Source organism: Sturnira hondurensis, unplaced genomic scaffold (assembly GCF_014824575.4).
Source record: "Sturnira hondurensis isolate 20B ecotype Veracruz unplaced genomic scaffold, ASM1482457v3 Scaffold0019216, whole genome shotgun sequence".
Classification (NCBI taxonomy): domain Eukaryota; kingdom Metazoa; phylum Chordata; class Mammalia; order Chiroptera; family Phyllostomidae; genus Sturnira; species Sturnira hondurensis.
The window spans coordinates 7,998,741-8,018,351 of NW_028091847.1; the positions used below are offsets into that span (position 1 = coordinate 7,998,741).

A 19,611-nucleotide genomic window follows, 5' to 3' on the forward strand; every position below is an offset into this window, starting at 1 on the left:
GTGTATCTGTGTGAGTGTTTGGGGAGGTGGATATGGAAATGGCATGAGCATTTGCGTGTGGCCACAGCCCAGGCCCTGTGCTAGGCACTTGTCTACACGAATGTCTTGATTGCTATCGCTCACTTTTTGACACCGGGTAAGACAAATGCTGTGCGTGGTCTGTGCTATTTCATGATGTAAGTGTCACCATTGTCCTCATCCAACAAGTGAGGAGACCAAGGTGGCCCACAGGGTTACATGACTTCCCCCAGGTCACCGGTGTGGCAGGGCAGGGCTGGGCCTCAACTTCATGCTCGTCTGCATGAAGTCAGTAGGAGAATGGACCCTGGAGCTGGACCACCTGGGCTTCAAAAGGTCACGTGAGGAGTAAATGGGTCAGACTGTGTAGCTCGTTCCACGTCTGCTAGATTCTACCTGGCCTCGAGCTCTCCATGCCCTTTCCATTCCACACATACTTACAAGTCCCCGAGCTGCTTCTGACCACGAGAAGAACCAAGCAAAGCTTCATAGAGAAAAATATGTCCATTTTATTGAGCACAACACTGCGCATGAAGCTGGGATGAGAGGTCAGGTGGCAAGAAAACGGGATGGGCAAGAATGATGCACCTGACCTTTAGGAAGAGAGAGGAGAGCAGAGGCAGGATTAGAATTACTGCTGAAATGGAAACAGTCAACTCCCAATTTTTACTTAATTGGGTGTATGTGGAGGGCATCCGGCCAGAATACTAACTCCTTACAGTACTCAGTCTCGGATTCCTAACTTTTTCTTCTGGGAGGGTGTTGCACCGCCTTTGGACAGGGGCAGGGTGGGAGGATGCTCAGAAGTGGGCCCTAGGTAGGCTGCGGGGGGGGAGCTTGGCACAGTTGAGCTAATCCTGGAGTTAAGGGTTCAAATTGCGAGAGCTCACAGGCAGATCGTGGAGCTGCTTGTCATTCATGCAGATGGGCAGACGACTACACCAATGGGCCAGTCCGTTCTGGCCGTGAGGACGGAGGCCTGAGAGGCAGGAATGCGTATGAGTTGAGCAAGGAGTCTGGGTCGATGCTCCTTATGGCTTTGCTCTGAAGGTGACACAGCCTGGCCAGCCTGTTAAGCTTTTCACGACAAACAACACAGACCTGGGGAAGAGCTACCTACGCACACTGCACAGACCACAGCACGCAGGGTATGGGGCACAGAGCAGGCAGGTCAGGGAGACCTGGAGGCCAGCAGATGCTCCTCCTCCTTCTGGCATCTTCTGAGAGACCTCTACCCCTGGAGGCTCACGCCGGGGCCTTTGGTGAGGGTCCACCCCACGCGGCAGCAGTCAGCTGCTTCTGATCAGAGACTGTCCGGGCCAGGTCCTGCTCCACTTGCTCCCCTTCCTCCTACTGCACAGCAGACCCCAGGTTCCGAAGGGCAGAGACCAGCTGACAGTTTCTCCTGCAGAGGAGAGGGCTTCAGGGTGGGGTGGGGCCGACACCTCTGGTACCCCTCCAACCCCATCATTCAGACTCTGAGATGGGGCTTTTCTTCTGGGACAGAAGCTCCCCCACCAGGTTCCCACCCTGGCCCTCTTGTCTCTAGTCCCCTCACCTGAAAATTGCAGTAACACAGGTACGACCCCCAGAGGTCACATAATGAGACAGACTCCGGTCTGCCCTGCTCGGCAGTGGGAGCTGCCGCTGGCTTTGACTGGCCCCATGACCTCAGATTTGAAGTTCCTGGAAAGGAAATGTAGCAGCAGCAGCTATGACATATTTGAGGAAGGAAGAAGAGCCCAGAGAGTTCTCAGCCCTTCCTGTACGAGGTTCAGAAAGCACAAGCGCTCTCCGAAAAGACACACAAGACAACCAAACCCCTTTCCACCCCCCAAACACTGAGGCCCTGGAAACTCGAGTCTACTGTTTACCCTTCCCCTGTACCCAGTTTTCTGCAGGCATTTATCATTCCTGCTGCTTCACTGAACTTTTACAGTACCTCTGTGAGGCAGCCTGAGCAGGTACATATAATGCAATTAACCCCTTTTACAGATGAGCAAACCAGAAAGAGACATTAGCTGGTGGTCAACTGCCACATAGCTAGCGGGTGGTAAGGACAGCCTCTCCCTTGGCCCCCAATCCAGAGCTCTTCCTGCCCCTCTGGGGCTTCCTCAAGTGGGAAACATCCTTTGGCCAATTAATTTTAGCTTGTTGCCTGAGTTCTTTCAGACCCAGGGTGAGCAGGGCTGGGCCTCTGTCTTCGAGGGAAAGTACGTACTGTTTTTTGTTGGCTTTTCTGAGGAGCGTGGGTTCGGAGCAGTAGCAGGACTTCCCTTTGCTCCCGATGCTCAGGCAGCTGGAGCAGCAACCACAGGGCCCAACGGCCAGGGGCCCCTGCTGCATGGGCACCAGACTGCTGCTGATGCGGAGGGAGCCATTGACCAGGCAGTTGAGGGACTTGGGGCCTGGGGCAGTGGGCCGGGGGCCGTGCTGGCAGGATAGCTGGGTCAGGGCAGGGAGTGCTGCCCTCTGGTCCAGGGCAGGGGCCTCAGTGATGGTGATCTCAGGGGAGCTGGGTCTTGAAGCTTCTGAGGCTTGATTGACAGGAGGCCTGTTCTCCACCTCTTGGCGGACGCCTGGACTGTGCAAGTTCATGTGCAGCTTCCTCATGTGGTGTACCACGGCTGCTGCGTTGAAGGCTTGCTAAGGAGACACAGCACCAGCCTTGGCCATTCCCACTTGCAGAGGGTCACAGAGCTCAAACTTTCCCTCTGCCCTGTGGCTTCTTGAAACCAAGGTGCCTGCTTCTCCTTCCAGAGGGCGTCCAGGGAATTCCAGTGTCTGCTGGGAAGCCCCAAGGAAAGCCCCTCCATCATCCCCTGCCCCAGCCCAGCCTCCAGGGCCCCAAAACCGCCTGGCACCTCCTGGAGAGGACGACTTACCCTCCATTTGCTTTTGGCAAAGTTCTTCTGGATCTGAAGGCTGACTGATGGGTAGATGTCCCGGTGGAGGGCTGTGTTTCCATTAATCCTGTGGATGCAGAGGAGACACCTGGATAGTGGTTGGCTATGGGACTCAACCAGGAGTTGGGCAAGGGACTGTGCGGGTAGGTCCAGGTTAAGCCAAATGGAGTGCCCAAGGAGCAGGGTGGCCACAGTAGGAAAGGCTGGAATCAAGCTCCTCTGTCCCCCTGGGAGGTCATCAGGGGCCTATGCTTTGGCAAAATTAAAAGCTTCCTTTAGCTCAGGATCAGGAGACTCTGGTGTGTAGGCCAAATCTGTCTATTGCCTGCTTTTGTAAATGAGGCCTTCCTGGGATCCCTCCCCTCTGTCCTTCATTCAGGTATGGGCTGTGGCTGCTTGCATGCTACACAGTCAGATTGACTAGTTCCTACAGAGGCGGGATGGCCAGCAGAGCCTAAAATATTTGCTATCTGGCTTTTTATTTAAAAAAAAAAAAACATTTACTGAGTGTCAGAGGGTACATGGTTTGTCATTGTCTGTTAGCTCAGAACTTTGCTTGGAACCCACCTCCTCCTGGAAGCCTTTTTCAGTGAGGCCACCCAGTATAGGTTACCCTTTTCCTGTCCCCTCAGCCCCTCAGTCACTTGTCTCTAAGTTTTCCTCAGACACCTGCCACGTGCACAGTACTTGCTAGGTACTAAGGAGCCCAGAGAAGTATCATAGCAGATGGGGTCCCGATCCCTAGGGCTTACAGTGTAGGGGCGGGGCTTTGCTTCATGCCGTGAACCAGAGTAATTTATGGTAAGCTCTGTAACGGATAGTGAGAGATGGGAGGCCTGCCTGGACTGTGGGAGCCAAGGTTTCAGGAAAGGGCAGAGACTATTCTGGACCCTGAAAGATGCTACCCACATGGCAAGAGGAGGGCGTTCTAGGTGGTGAAAATGGCAAAACCCAAGGTGTAATTGGAAAGAGTTTGGTCTATGGGGTAAGGGGAAGGCAGGGAGAGGGGTACAGCTCTTAGGCATTTCTGGAACAGAGAAGGTGTGTTGGGAATCCTGGGAAATAAAGTTGGAGGTCAGGCCACATTAGGGAATACCTGGAAAGACAAAGGATTCTGGGCTTGCTGTGGTAGGATAGGGAGCTATTGTAAATTCTTGAGCAGGCGTGTAGCAAGAAAAAAGGAGGCGTTTCAGGACTTTACTTACCTACTCTATGAATTGTGATTTTTCTCAGATCACCTCATATGGAACAGGTTTTGACCCCAAAGAAAGCAGAATGATTCTCTTATTAACAGGGCAGGGCTGCCTGTGCCTGGGTGCCTTTTGGGTAACGAGTACTGAATACCGGTGCCGATGACAGGGCCCCGCTGCCTCTGCCCTTCTGCACTTGACCAGGTGACCCAGTTGCCACCCTTGGGTCAGAACCCACTTAATTAAATGCTGTTTGCATCTCTAGCTGGGCCAGGTGAACCCATCTACACTCTGTGGATGCCACAAGAGTAACAGGTCAGGGCATGCAGACTCCCGGGAAATACACCTTGCGAACAGGTCAGCATGACATTTGGGGAGCCACCGGCTGGGGCCAGGAGCCACCCCATCCCTCACTCACCAGGGGTGCCTCAAGGCCTTCTCACAGGTGTACCGCTCATTTGGGTCCTTCTCCAGCAAGTGGCAAATAAAATCCTTGGCTAAGAGGAGCAATCAAAGACACAGCAGCTTAGGACCAGATTTCACGACTGATGGAAATTCACTTCCGGGCTGGTGGGTGGCAGTGAATACATCTTTGAGCTAATCTTCCAAAGAGGCAATTTAAAGAGTCTTAAAAAGAGAAAAAAGAAATCCAAACCACCTAACAACAACCCACCATAAGGAACTAAAGAGAGGCTCTGCTTGGCTTCACCCACATAGCATTGCACATGTATCTCTCGTCACGAGGCACCAACGTGCCTGCACGCCACACGGGTGTGCACTTGCCCCATTCAGGGGCCTGCCCCTGCACATGGGTACACATGTGACGGCTGGCTTTCTCCAGCTCTGATCGCTACTTAACGGGCCCAATAACACACAATGATTGCCTGCTCACACGCCGAGGCATGGCATGGTCTCGGTCTTGGTGTGTAAAAGGCAAAACGTGGCCTTGGTTTTGCCACTCCTGCCGGAAGAGTGCCCCCTGCCTGGCCCTGCCCTCCTGGCCCCTCATCTGAACTACCTCCCCTGCTTTTACCAGGCAGACTGTGGTTTTGTCTCTAGGAAAACCAAAGCATGAACCTTAGAGGCGAATCATTTATTTGGCCTCTGAACCACATGAATATTTCTCTGCTCTCCTCGGCAGCCTGTTGTCTGTAAGGTTCCCCGGGGACTTTCAAGAGCCAGGACTGTCATCCTTTGTTAAGCTCTTTTCTCCTGGCAGCCTCTGCCTGGAGCCTGTTATATTGTCCTTCATGCCCACTGGTCTTACCTGACTCAGAAATGTCATCCCAGAATGGAGACTCAAACTCAAAGTAACCCTCCTTGATCTTCTCGAAGAGCTTAGACTCCGTTTCTTCGTAGAAAGGAGGATACCCACACAACCTGCAGTGGAACAGGACGGGCCACGCTGCCGACCAACCCTCCCTCCCTAGGCCAGCCCCTCCCTCTGCCCAGCCCCCCCCCCCCAACGGGGTCCACAGGCAGGTGGCAAAGGTCCCCCCTCAGCAGTATGGCCAGGCCATGGATCTGCCTCTGATTCACAAACAGTGCAGGTCCCATCAAGTGTTAATGTGGGAGCCGAAGCTTGGACAGGCCACCTTGGAAGGTCTCTTTGGACGTTAGTCTCCCAAGCTCTCACCGCCTCTCCCTGCACTTCTCCTGAATCTTAGATGATGTATAAAACATTTTAAAGACAGGTGGTAGAATGGCCACTTGAGCATCAGTTTCATGAGGGATTTTTGAAGGCTATTTTGTCCTTTATTTACCTGCACTTCTCCTGAATCTTCGATGATGTATAAAATATTTTTAAGACGGGTGGTAGAATGGCCACTTGAGCATCAGTTTCATGAGGGATTTTTGAAGGCTATTTTGTCCTTTATTTATTTAGTGCCTAAACTAGTGATTGGCACAGGGTAGACAGCCAATGAATATTTGTTGAGTGAGTGAGTGAGTGAATGCGAGTAGTTATTTGACATAAGGTAAGGAACTAGAGAACTGAGTCCACACAAAGCGGTAAATAACTAACAGTAGATTGTTTTTCTAAGAGCAGAGTTTGCTATAGAGGAGAAGTGAGGGGAGGGAAAGGGGTGATGAGCAGGTTTGGAAAGGAGAGCCCGAGAAGATGTGGAGAGGAGTGAGGACAAGGTTCATCCAGGCCATTGTTTGGTCTTGAAATGACATCACCAGGAGAAAAATCTGAGATGGGAACATTGTGCCCACTTGGCTTCCAAGCTCTGCTGGGCCTCTCCCCTTTTCACTGCTCATTCCACAGAGGAGGACTCAGCGCATGCAGTAAATAAATGGGGCGGGGGTGCGGGAGGACAGACTACCAAGTGGCTGGACAGTGGGTTCACGCTGAACTCTGTTTTTATAACCTGGTGGATATCAGGACAGGTGGAGCTGTGTGTGTGCAGGGGCATGTGTGTGTGTGCACACATGTACATACACATGCTTGGGAAGTAGATGCTGCTTGAGGAGCTGAGACAGGGAAGGGAAGAAGAAAGGGTGAGCAGGTTCTGAGATTTTCCAGGCACTGAGCCAAGGACATCTTCTACTCACAATATATAAGTGATGACGCCAATGGACCAGCAATCCACAGCTTTGCTGTAAGGTTTCTGGGCCAATACTTCTGGAGCTGCAAACCAAAGGCAGAGTCAGGGCTGGGTCAAGATGAGGGGGCTGTGGGTTGGGGGCTGAAGGTCAGGAAGAGGCTCAGAGAAGAGGACTGGGCAGGGACTGTGCATCATCCCATAGTGGCCCTGGGATGATGTTGCCTTTGTAAGTCTGAACACTCCCCTAGGGCAGGGACTGTGTCTCTCCCATCAGACTAGAAGGTCCCATGACAGGGTCTATGACTCCCTGATCAGACTGGAGATCTCCAGAGCTACGTCTTGCTGAAGGCAGGCCCCATGTCACCCCACTCAGATGGGGGATCCGCTGGGTGGGGACTCTGTCTCCCTTCAGATGAGGAAACCTGCAAGTTAGGGACTGTCTCTTTCCCACTAGACCTGGATCCCCATGACGATGGAGACAGTCTTCCCTGTTAAGGGAGGAGCTCCCAGAGGGCAGGCTGTACCTGTCCCATCAGCCTCTGGTAGCTTCAAGGGCAGGGCTTAGTCTGTTCAATGAGGTCACGAGCTCTATGAGGGAACGAGCTGTGTCTTCCACTGTCTGAGAGCTCTGGGGCAGTAGAGAACTGTCTTCAGTGTTTATCACAGACACCAGGGCTTTGTGACCAGTGGGACCAAACACGTAATGGTAAGAGACCAACCTCTCTGTTGGGGAGAGAGCCGATTCCCTCTGTTGAGTGAGGATTCTACTTCCCACTTCCTACCCCTAACCCAGTGAGGACTGGCTAAGAGGGGAGGGGCAGGAGCGGGTGCTCTGAGTCCTGGTTTTCTCCCCCATGGATCTCAGGAATGCTCTCACTGGGGATCTTGCCTGCTCTTACTTTGTAAGGGCCTCTGGAAGCCTCCTGTTTAAGCAGGGGACTCCACCTCTACCAGTCTCCTAGGGTGTATATTTGGGGGGCCCATGTCTGGGTTGCTTGGATTCAAACTCAGCCCTATGCCGCCAGGATACCAACAATTGGGGGGCTGAGGTTTCCTCTTGAGTGGGGGAAAGGACAGGGCGGGCTGGTGGCCAGCTGCCCAGCGGTCTAATGGTGCCTGGGTTGGTGACCTTGTCTCTTCCCCTCATCTCCCTGGAAGGACCGATGCAAGAAGTCTGTCTGTAGAAGTGAGAAGCAAAATATAGGCCTGGGCTGTAGGAAGGGCTTGGGGGCAGGCTGTCTTTAAGATGCAGGATTTGGGAGTAGTACGGGTAGTTTCAGAGATCAACGGATTGGCTGGCTCTGAACCTCAAAAGTGAATCATCTACTTGGATCATCCTTGAAACTGAACCCTGTTTCCTCACAACTGTGAGTAACATCCATGTGTTCAAATGTAGCTAACTGGTCAACCTTTCTCCTGCTCCCAGACTCACCAACGTAGCCTGGGGTTCCACAGGCAGTGGACATGACTCCACTCTGTTCCATCTTGGACAGACCAAAATCTGTGATCATGATCTTAGAATTCTCTTCAGGAGTGAGGTACAGCAGGTTTTCAGGCTGTGGGGGGAGAGAAATATCATGTAGTGTAGGATATGGTCACCTGAAACACACATCTCTTTCCTCCCCCTGACGTATTATTTCTTAGGAAGCTTTGCCCTGGGCTCCTGACTTCAAAGCCAGGCTCATCTCTCTCCCGCCCTTCCCTCCTGCCTTGTTCCTGCACCCTCAACTCCTGTACCCCAACATTCTGTATTTTGCTTATGACCTTGACTTGGCTTAGCTTTATACACTTTAATGTACTAATATCTCCTTCCTCTCATTCCCAGATACCCTAAGAGTGTTTTGAAGGAATTAACCCTAGGTGAACTGTCTCTGGCCTCTCTAACTAAAGTCTGGTACCTGCCTGGTGCAATGTTGACCCTCAGTAACTACTTGTCACATTTGAGTTTGACTATGGCTCAGTCCAAGAAACCTGTGGATTATCTTGGTATCCAAATAGGGTGAAGCCTAGTGGAAAGTTCAGGAAAAGGCTGAGGTACAAATGAACAATGATTATTCTTTCATCCAAGATCTGCTCAATCTAAGGGCAGAAAGCAGGAGAAAGCTAGCCCAGCCCTCTCACTTTACAGAGCTCAGACTGCCCACGACCCCTGGTGCTTCCTAAAGGATCATTTCTCTGTCCTCTCCCGCCAAGCGAGGGCACCCATTCCGGCACCTTTAAGTCTCTGTGGACGATGCCATTCTCGTGGAGGTACTTCACAGCCGACAAGACCTGCTGGATCACCAGGCTGGCGTCCTTCTCTGTGTACACACCCCGCTCCAGGATCCGGTCAAAGAGCTCCCCCCCAGACACGCTGTGGGCACAGGGGCAAAGGAAGGTCCTTTTTCAGGTTGAAGGCATGTGAATGTGGCCATGGGGACACCTGTCTGGTAGAACAGACAGGTACACGTGGACTACGCAGGGAGGACTAGTCACTCCCATCTCAGAAGACCTCCTCACATCCCTGGAATGATATCCCTAGGGAGTCATTTCTTTGGGGGCCAACCATTGACCTGGCCCTGGAAACCTCCTTTAAAATGTAAAACGTCCTGGTTAGGGTTTCATAAAAAGGCAGTAATTCCTTCCTGTTGGCACATTGCTCATCTGCCTTCTTCCCTGGCCTAGGACACAGGAAGAAAGAAATGGTGAAGAGGGAAGCAAAACTGAATCCTGGCCAAGAGAAGGTGTACTTATGAGAATTCCGTGTGTATGTCAGGAACTCTTTTTTTGTTTTGGAAAATTGGGCTACCTAAAGGTGAAATTATGGGGTGGAGTTGAAGTGGTAGCTTGAGGCTCACGTGGTACGGTATCTAAGAATTTAGGGGGGCCTTAAGATCAAGTCTGACTCCCACCTCTTGAATACCATCTACACCATTTTTGCCGAGTCTTACACTAAGTCCTGGGGCACATCAGTGGCAGAGAGCTCACCACCTCCTAAGACAGACTGTTTTGTCTTTTGTCACCTCAATATTTCTATCTGTATCAGGAAACCCCACTCCCTGTAGTTTCTACCATCAGACATCAATTCTACCTCTGGGCCCATTGGGGAACCCAGATCAAAAATAACTTTCTTTTGCCCTAGCTGGTGTGGATCAGTGGATTGAGTGCTGGCCTGCGAACTAAAGGGTCGCTGAGTCAATTCCTCGTCAGGGCATACACCTGGGTTGCAGGCCAGGTCCCTAGTGGGGGGCATGTGAGAGGCAACCACACATTGATATTTCTTTCCCTCTCTTTCTCCCTCCCTTCCCCTCTCTAAAAATAAATAAATAAAATCTTTTTTTAAAAAACTTAAAAAAATTACATTCTTTTATACAAATCTTTTCAAGTGTATGCAGATGGATGGTGAAATGCTCTTTTGAGGCCTTCTCTGGGATGAACACCCCTGGCTACTTTACCTGCAAGCCAGGGGTTCCAATCCCCTTCCCACTGTCCCATGGGTATGGATATTAATGTGCAGCAGGACCATGCACTACCAAGGGAGTCAAAATTCTCACATCAAAATGCATAACATTTTTGGTTCTGTCCTGAGCTCCAGGCTCTCCTATAGGAGCTGGGGGCCTATGAGTAAGAGACTCTTTGTCCACAACCATGGACTCTTGACTAGGGTCCTGGGTCCTGGGTCCTGGAGCTGGGAGGCTTGGTGGCTCTTTTGGAACCTGCTCACCTTCCTGTCTCCTCTTCATCTTCTGAATTGCTGGGTGCTACTCCTGTTGAACTGGCTTTATGAAGGTGCCACATGGTTCCTGCTCACTTGTCAGTGATGCTTTGGGCCCTCCTCCAAATTACTCCCTTGACTGCTTGCTGCCGCTATTGACTGGGCCCCAGGTGAACTCAGCAGTTAATAGGCTGCTGAGGCCAAAGTTAGCTCATGACAGTTTCTGAGGAATTAGCCTGTCAGTCAAAAACACTGTATCCCGCTATGCTGTGACTGCAGAGTGATGGGTGTATGTGAGTGTGTGCTTCTGTGCACTTTATAAATAGTGTGTCTCTGAGCCCAATGCTGAGTCCTTGCAAGTGCTGACCAACCCTATGGCAGTCCCTCTCAGGCAGGACTCTTCTTTGGATGTGACAGTGACAGGGAGCCTTTCTAATGAGGCAACATTTCAGCCCTGCACCTGGACACACTCACAGCCACAGCCTGTGTCTAACTCTGGTGACTCCCTTGAGAGAAACCCTTTCTTTGTATTGAATTAAAATCTATCTACGTGTGGCTTGTACTCCCATAGTGATTTTACCCTGGAGTGACAGCCAACCTTTTAATATCCAGTTTGATGACTATGACTGGTCAAAATGCACTCAAGCCACAGTGCCGGAGAAGGGTTCGGGAGGTGCCTGCTGTGCCAGGCATGACCCTTCAGTAGCAGGGCTGTGGGGAGTTCTAACCAGTCTGAGGGGAGGGGCTGGGGCAGGAGGGAGGATGGGTGGGTTGGAGTCTTAGCTACTTGCCGACTGGTAGGAAATATTTTAACGATTGGTAACACTGTACTGCCAGGTACCGATAATCAACCCTGGTCTTATCTCTCTGTCCACACAGCACATGTCCATGCCCAGAGGCAGATTGAACCTAAAAGGACTCTTGGTATTTCGAATCCCCTTGAACTAATTCTTGATTTTGTCCTTTAATCATCACCCTTCCCTCACCACCAATTAGCTTCCTCTGGGCCTCCATGGCCCCATGGGACATCTGTGGAGGAAGTGGGCCACCTGCTACTTACAGCTGCATGACCAGGTAGTAGTGCGTGGTGCTCTCATAGATGTCCTCCAGGGTCACAATGTTCTCATGCTTGATCCTGGGGGAAAGCAAGGGTCATGGTGAAAGGCATGTTGTTTCCGTCGTCCAGGCAAAGTATGCAGACCCAGCTCAAATGGACTCTTGTTTCTATTAGACATTTTTGAAGATACTATTTAGGAAGTCAGGGTCCCTATGAAGCCTTCCAAAAACCTAGGCAGTCACAAAAAAATCCCAGAGAAAAGATCCCTGGGGTGGTAGTCAGTCCATAATTTTGAATGGATAATTGACCGTTCTGCTTCGGGGAACAAATGTGGCACTGTTGCTTTAGGGACCTCTTTCAACTTTGTCAAAAGAGAAAGTTAAAAGACCCGAGGGAACATTGAGGGAACACCGGCCACTAGGCTAGTCTACAATGTGGGTATCCAGGTCTCTTTCAGAAACACTGCAGAAAGAAAGGGTTCTCATGGGTAACCATGCAGAAAATGGTGCAAAATTACTGTTCTAGGACATTGTGAGAAAGCAGATGCTCATTGGTGGGAGAGGCAGTCCCATGAGATGCCGTAGATCAGTGATTCTCGGTCAGGGGGCTCTTTTGTCCCTCAGGGGACATTTGGCAATGTCTAGAGACATTTTTCATTGTCTTGCCTGGGGATGGGAGAGATGCTACAGGCATTTAGTGGGTAGAGGGGGGAATGCGGCAGAACACTCTACGATGCATAGGACAGCCCCCAGTACAACCCAGAATTGTCTGTTTTAAAATGCCAATAGTTCTGAGGTCAAGAAACTCTGTCCTCGACGACCCATGTCCGGGATTACTCAAAGGATGAGGCAAGTAGAATAATCATATTAGCTGAGAGGCTTGGCCTTCCACTCAGCAGTCCCGTGCATGGCTGTCCAGGAGGAACATTTCTAGGAAGTTTCACTCATGGTTGTGTATCACAGGGGTTAAGGACTTAGATGCTACGCCAGTTGGCCCTGAGTTCAGATCTAGCTCAGGCATTTATTAACTGAGTAACGCTGGCTGGCTCATTTCCCTCGTCTCCCGAGTACATCTCTCTCATAGGGTTAAATCAGGATTTAAAAAGTGCGTATCAATGGCTTAGTAAGTGCCTGGGGGAATAGCAGACACACAATTGATAGTAACTATCATCTTTAAGACATCTCTAAAAATATAGATTTCTTGCAGGAGCGACCTGATGGATTCAATCATACAGAAAAGCTGACAAAGCTAACATTAATTTGTTGCTGGTTCGCGCACTGAACAAATGTTTATTAAGCTGTTCATTTCTCTGTGTTATTAGGGACTGATGATACAATGTGATGGTAGGAAAAATCACCACAGTCCTTGTTTTTCAGTGAGTCCAGAGTCTCTCTCTGCTTTCATTTCCCTGGGGCCCAGACGTATATTCCCAGCACTCTGCCAGACACCTTCATGTAGAGATATTCAACATTCAGCATACCAATCGATTTCTTTCTATTTCCTCCAAGCCTACATATCCTTTCTGTTTTCTATCCCAAGCGGTGACATTATTTTCCCCTTAATCCCTCAATCTCAGAATCATTTTTAATGCTTTTCTCTTTTATGCTCTTACCAACCAGCCCCAAACCCGATCACTTCTTTGTCTAGAATGCTTTCTAAACCCAGTCTTCTTGCCACCACAGGATCCTGCCACTACTTGGCTTGCATCCTCATCCCTCCCCCAGATTATTGAGACAGTCCCCCACTCTCTAGGCTGGCATTCTCCAATCCATCCTCCGCCATGCTTAAGAGGCACGGCTCTACAACATAAATCTGATTATGTGACTCCTCACTTAAAATCCTTTGCCCATGGAATAACGTCACCAGTCTTTGTTATACCAGCCAAGACCCTTTATAATCAGGTCCCACTTGACCATTTTAATTTCATTTCCTTTCCCTTAATAGTGCTCACTGTGAGTTCAGAGGCTCCCAACGCGAACTCTTCCCTAACTGCCCTTGCCGTACCACAGTTCTGCGTTAAAGTTTGTCCTATTCTTGGTCTGATTTCCCTTCCTGCATTACCCCTCCTGCCTTCACACAATTCCACTCATTCAAGTTCCCCCTTCTTCGGAAATCCATACTCATAAAAAAACACATGTAGGCAAAATGAATCCCTGTCTCCTTCGAACTCGGCCTCCTGTGAGTATGGTTCACATCTAATGGGAAAAGAGTTTGTTAGGAGTACTTCTGTCTTTGCCCAGAAAATGTGAGTGCCTGAGGGTAAGGAATTTTGTTGGCTTCCACCCTGTGCTTCGGATGCCTACCACACTTTTGGCACCAACGGCGCCCCACAAGGGTTTGTTGTACGAGTCCTGCTATAAATACCAGGATTTGTTAGCGTGGCATCCATCACGATGCTTGGGGTGCTGACCCTGCATTTGATTTGGAACAAACTGAAGTTCATTTCCAAGTCTTATGCCTCTTCCTTAATTATTGACTCTCCAAGGGGTTGGCTCTCAATTGATTTTTGTTCCTGTGAGAGAATTACCCTTTGGTCTACGTGCACAAACCAGTTCTGCTACCATTTGTTTCACTAGTCAGACCACTTAAAAAAATTAGCTAATCTGGCTGGTGTAGCTCAGTGCGGGCCTGCGAACAAGAGAATCGAGGTTCGGTTCCCTGTCAGGGCACATGCCTGGGTTGCAGGCCAGTTCCCAGCAGGGGACTCATGAGAGGCAACCATACATAGATGTTTCTCTCCCTCTCTCCTTCCCCTCCAAAGATAAATAAATAAATACAATCTTAAAAAAATCAGCTAAGACAGCTATCTGGCTAAACTTAGCTGATTAATCAGGTGCCCCACTAGCCCAATCTGAGGGAGCAAGCCTTTTCAGGTCTTTTGGTGTGAAAAATCCAGCCCCAGTCCTTCTCGAAGGTAACCCGTGAAGGAAACGTGGGGATCCCGAGTTCTGCTCCACCAACCCAAGTCCCACTCACTTTTTCAGTACAGCGATCTCGTTCTCCAGGCTGCTGTCCCGGAAGGCTGGGGACTTCTTGATGCACTTCAGGGCAAAGAGCTTCCCAGTCATCCTTTGCTTCACCAGGAAAACTTCTGAAAAAGCTCCTCTGTGTGGAAGATGCCAGGACATAAAAAATTAGTACTGGCTGGCTAGAGAACGTCGCTGGAAGTAAAACCACAGGGTCAATGAAGGAAGATGTGGCTGGTAAGTAGTTTCCATGGTCATTGTCATTGGGGGTGCCTGCTGATCTGACATGCCAATCCTTTTTTCATTCACCATGTGGGAGAGAGAAAATTCTGCTACAGACTTAGGGACTGGGAGGTGTTACTTCCTGGGTCTTTAGTTTGGGGGGGGGGACTCCCAGAGACTCTGCTTCGCTATGGAGAGATCCCTTCACTTGACAAATTCATTGGAGAGAGGTCACTGCACAGTCGATTTACTTTGCCTCTCTCAAAATGGTACAGGGTGGCACACCGGGGTGGCAGCTGGACGTCTGTCTCACTGGGGCACAGGGCTCGGCCACAGTGAGAGAAAAGATTCCTGTATCCATTGTAGATGGTGGTAATGACCCTGAACCAACGATCAGAGGCGGGGGGCTGATTATCGTCTCGTTCAGTAGCATCTGCAAGAATGGGAGACAGAACCCGGCCGCTCTGGGCAGGCTTCTGAAGACAGAGAGGATGGAACCCAATAGCAGCACCGTGTGGGATTCCAAATTACAGGCTTCTTGGTTTGAAGGGGGTCCTCTGGAGACCAGACCATCAGAGCAGCACTTAGCTAGTGGAAGATGCTGGAGCCTGATTGTCCACATTAGAACCTCAGCGTTTTGGGTGGCCAGTCACTTAACTGCTCTATAACCAGTTTCTTTATCTGAAAAGTGTGAATATTGATAGTATCTGATTCATACGGTTGTTGACAAGATTAAATGAGTTAATAAAAGTGCTTAACAGTATTCCTGGCACCCATTAAACCACATGTGTTATTATTATTATTATTATTATTATTATTTGAATACCGTTAAGCAGGACACCTGGCAGTAACAAGAGGAAATTAAGTTTAAGTGAGGAAACAGCTGAGTCATCCTCACTGCCACGTGGGTTCCAGAATGAAGGCCCAATTGCAGTGAAGCTGGTGGAAGGACCTTGAGAATCCACATTAGAAAATACTGGGTGTTTCCTGTGTCTGAGTTTCCTGTTTCCCCAGCTGCACTGGGAACGGAGTTAGTCAGCGCCTTCAGAGCGTGTCTAGTCATTCATCCGGTCACTCCTTCCTTCCATCAGGACTTACTGAGCACCTACTGAGTCTTAGATGCTGGAGGTAAAAAGTACATTTCAGCACTTAAGGTGCCTGTAGACTAGTAAGGAACACAGGCAATAAACAATTAATATTTAATTTGAAACTATTGTGCCACGTTCAGTGAACGCTTGTGCTGACAGGACCTCTCTGTGTTAGGCACCGGAGATCGTTTGAGGTCATCTTAGAACCTAGGGTGGGAGAGGCAGGTGCAGAGAAGCAGGAGGTGACCTGAGATGACAGAAAATGCAGACTCAGGACATGCATCTGCTGTGGCTGGGCAGGCTGCACCCTGCACAGTTCCAGCAGACGCCATTGACCTTGGAGACACGGTATATTTCCATGTGGTAGCTATTCCAGCATCCCCCCACAACCTCCCAGCAGCCTGCAGGTTTAGAGAAAAGGGCGATTGTCCTAACACATGCGAAGTGACCACTGGGGATAGCTGAGGAGGACACACTTCACGCTGTGTGATGTGAGAACACCCCGAGCTCAGTTTAAAGGAATGAATGAAAGTCAGTTCCGTGGGAAAAACACAAACAAAATTGAAAGTGATGTTTCGGGCGGGGCTGGAGAAGAAGCATGAGAAAAAGCATGGAGGTGTGGACCAGCAAGTAGGGGTGAAACTCCACTTTCCTTCACCTAGAAAATGAGGGAGTTGAACCACGTGGGCTCAATGCTACTTCCAGCTGTGACATTTTAGGATCCACTTTGAGTTCTTCTTTCACCTTGATCTTTACAACCACACATGAATAATCCCCTGATTTCAAAGCTGACACCCACTCTTGTGGGATGGAATCCAATTAAGGTCTTCCTGGGGTACCACCCACATCAAAGTGTATGTCGGTGGCACGGGTGGTGGCAATTTGAAACAATGTCACTGCTCTTCTGCCTCAGGCTGCTTTCTGCTGTGTGTGTGTGTGTGTGTCAGGGCTGTGCGTGGCGGGGACAGAGGAGAGTGGTTAGGAGACTTAATTGTGCCATCTGTCAGGATGGGAAGCAGAGAGCTAGTTTTGAGCAGCCAAGGTTGTGCAGGTCAGGAGGCAAGACAGGAAGAGCCTCCAGAGCCAGGAGTAATTGCTTCGACAGGAACCCAGTTTGCATTTCCTGCTCTGAATAGCTCTCTACTCTTGCTGGGATGCTGGGTGGCAGGGTGAGGGCAGGGACCGAAAAGAAAAATCTCTTCCTGGTCTGTGAGAGGAAGGGGCCTGGAACTGGGGCGATGTACCTCCTGCAATGGACGACCTTGGCCCAGTGACCCTACAGCTCTCCGAGGGCCCTGGAATTGTGGGTGGTGTCTGGGCGGATTGAACAAAAACCTATTCTCCCTGGTGCGTTGGTGCAGAGGAGCTGAGCACTAGAGGGAAGAGGCTTTGCCTCGGGATCCTGGTGCATCCCGAATGGGACCCTGCTCTGCCACGCCGCTGCCCTCTGCAGGGTCATGGTGGGGTCTGCAGCCCGGGGCTGCCAGTCAGACCTCGGAGAAGAAGCCCATCTGCAGCTTCTCCTCAGCCCTGACTGCTGCAACGGTGACCTGGCCCTGCTTGTCCTCTTGGTTTCCCCAAATCAGTGTGGGGCTGGATACAGCAGAGCTAGCGGACGCACTTAACATATAGATTCCTGGCTGCTGGGTCCTAGCTTCCCAAATCCCAGTTCTGTAGACCTGGGGCCAGGAATCTGTATTTTTCAAAAAAATGATCTAGGCTAAAATAATAGAAAATTATTATTTTTTAGTGTGAAGATGATACTGTGCATATAAAAGAAAATGCCTTTATTCCTAAAGATGCAGACAGGAGTCAGAAGTGATGTGTGATGATGTTTGCAACTAGTTTATAGACAACACACTAGTGAGTGTGCGTATATAAAACGAATACAGTGAGGTGTCAACAACAGTTGAACTTAGGAGGTGGGTATGTTGGTGTTGACTGCGCTATTATTTCCCTGTTTCTTTACTGAAACATCTTCATGGTTAACAGAGGGATAAGCGCCCAGGTGGCTCTGGTGGCCCCTGGGTTTAGAAGCTGCAGTGTGACTTCGCTGGGATCCAGGATGGCAGTGCGTGTGTCTTTGACAGTCCTAGAGCACACGTCTGAGCCGACAGTGAATAAGCTTCTGCCACTCCAGGCTTCCTTCTCCCCCCTTCTCTTGAGTTTTGGCCAAACCATTTCTGATTCACTCATGAGTCTTGTTCCTCTCTCTTTTGCCAATACCCCCTTCCTAGCCACCCCCGTCTTGGCAAAGGCCCTTGATGGAGGACCAGTGCTCTGATAACCAGCACCATGCCTGGGACCCTTCTGTGACACAGAGCCTGACCCCTGCCTCAGCAAGGAGGGCCCGGAGGCCTCCCCTGAGGACCCAGTCCTCTCCGGCTACAGTGCGAGTGTGGTCAGCCTTGCTGCCTGAGGCCGCTGCCTCCTAGCCAAGGCGGAGGAAGAGCTTGCTTAAATGGGCAGCCCACTCACTGCCCCTCTTTTCCCCAGGCTCCTGGCCCAATTAGCCCAGAGTAATTAGCTGACTGGCTGCGGTTGGGAGGTGAGGCATGGGGCCAGTGGCCCAGAGGTGCCGTTAGAGGCTGTGCCCTCCAGGGGGCGAGGCAGAACCCAGTGCACTGAGTCCTGTCAGCTCCAGGCAGGCCAGCTCTGCTCTGCTAGCTGAGTAATCAATTGCTAAGGGGCGGTGCAGATGCCCTGGAGGCTGGAAGGAGTTTGGGCTGCAGTGTGACTTTATTTTTCCAACATAGCACTGAACCACGGAGCAGAGACGACGGTGGGGTGGGGAGCTGATCCAAGTGTGTGATCCGCCAGCTCGCAGAGCCTCCGAAGCACGTTTTCTTCCTCCTACAGTAGTAGACAGTGGGGCTGGCCTTTCACTGCCCAGGGAAATGAAGAAGTGGTGTGGGAAGGCCCAGAAAGTTCTAGGGTCACTGAATCCCCAGAAGTTCCTCCAGAAAGTCTCTTTCCTCCTACCAGGAGCTCACAAGATGTGGCAGATATGGGAGTAGGTGGGGAGGGGGGCAGTCCCTGGGGGCAGACCAGAGGGTAGAAGCTGGGGGAGGGGCTGATTTCCCCTGAGGGCTCCAGTGTATTAAACTGTCCTCTGTTTTATCCCGAGGTACCTTCCCCTGCCCTCTCCAACAAGCCCCTACTCCACCTTCCTAAATCCCCGGGGGCTGCTGAGAGGATGCCCCTCCTTATCCCTCTCTGCGGGCCTGGAACAACGCCTCCCCACCTGCCCCAGCGGCGCCCAGCCACTCCCTCATCTCTCAGCCCCGCACTCACGATCCCAGCACTTCCATGAAGATGAAGGTTTTCCTGATGTTGGTGGTCTGTTTCTTCCAGGAGCTGCAGTCCTCGTCTTCCTTTCGGCCCATCGCCTCCAGAGTTGAAGCTTCTGGGGATGCTTGGAGGAGGAGAAGAAAGGGTCTGATCAGCTAATTGTTCATATACAATGAGATAAGTTGTAAAAAGAATCGAAAATGCATCCTTCAGGGAACAACTAGAAGGCTGAAGAGTAAAATCTGGATATTTGGCAAAAATAAGACTATTCTCTCCACTTGCTTTGTAAATCACTACGGCAATTTTATTGAGTGTCTACTACATGCCCACTGTGCTCGCCGCACACTCAAGGAGTTTGGAGTCTAGTGTACAGAGGAAACTCTATTTTGTATATACACAGTGAAGGGCAGTATCACATACACGTATGGATTAACATGGGATAATACACCTTGAGGGGGCCTGGGCTGAGCCGAGGCATTTCCTGTGTGGCCAGGTGGACCCCAAGGTGTTTATGCACATTGCTGAGTCAGCCCGACTTCCTTTTCTAGTATCCAGCTCTGCCAACGCCCCCAACCCCCAATCACTCCTAGTTCCACCTCTCCCCGACCTGCTACGGATTAAACAAATGGA

At 50.6% G+C, this 19,611-nt stretch overlaps 1 protein-coding gene across 1 annotated transcript; it reads right to left on the reverse strand.

Moving 5' to 3' along the window:
• Positions 1–496: 496 nt before the first annotated feature.
• CAMK1G (calcium/calmodulin dependent protein kinase IG) lies at positions 497–19,129 on the reverse strand. Its single transcript, XM_037027625.1, has 12 exons — positions 18,985–19,129; positions 14,391–14,519; positions 11,418–11,492; positions 8,878–9,016; positions 8,096–8,219; positions 6,671–6,746; positions 5,382–5,494; positions 4,533–4,611; positions 2,904–2,991; positions 2,240–2,664; positions 1,577–1,704; positions 497–1,423 (listed from the first exon to the last, which is right to left on the reverse strand). The coding sequence occupies exons 1-11, from the start codon at positions 19,074–19,076 to the stop codon at positions 1,614–1,616; spliced, it is 1,431 nt and encodes a 476-aa protein (XP_036883520.1). The 5' UTR covers positions 19,077–19,129; the 3' UTR covers positions 497–1,423; positions 1,577–1,613.
• Between the last annotated feature and the right edge of the window lie 482 nt (positions 19,130–19,611).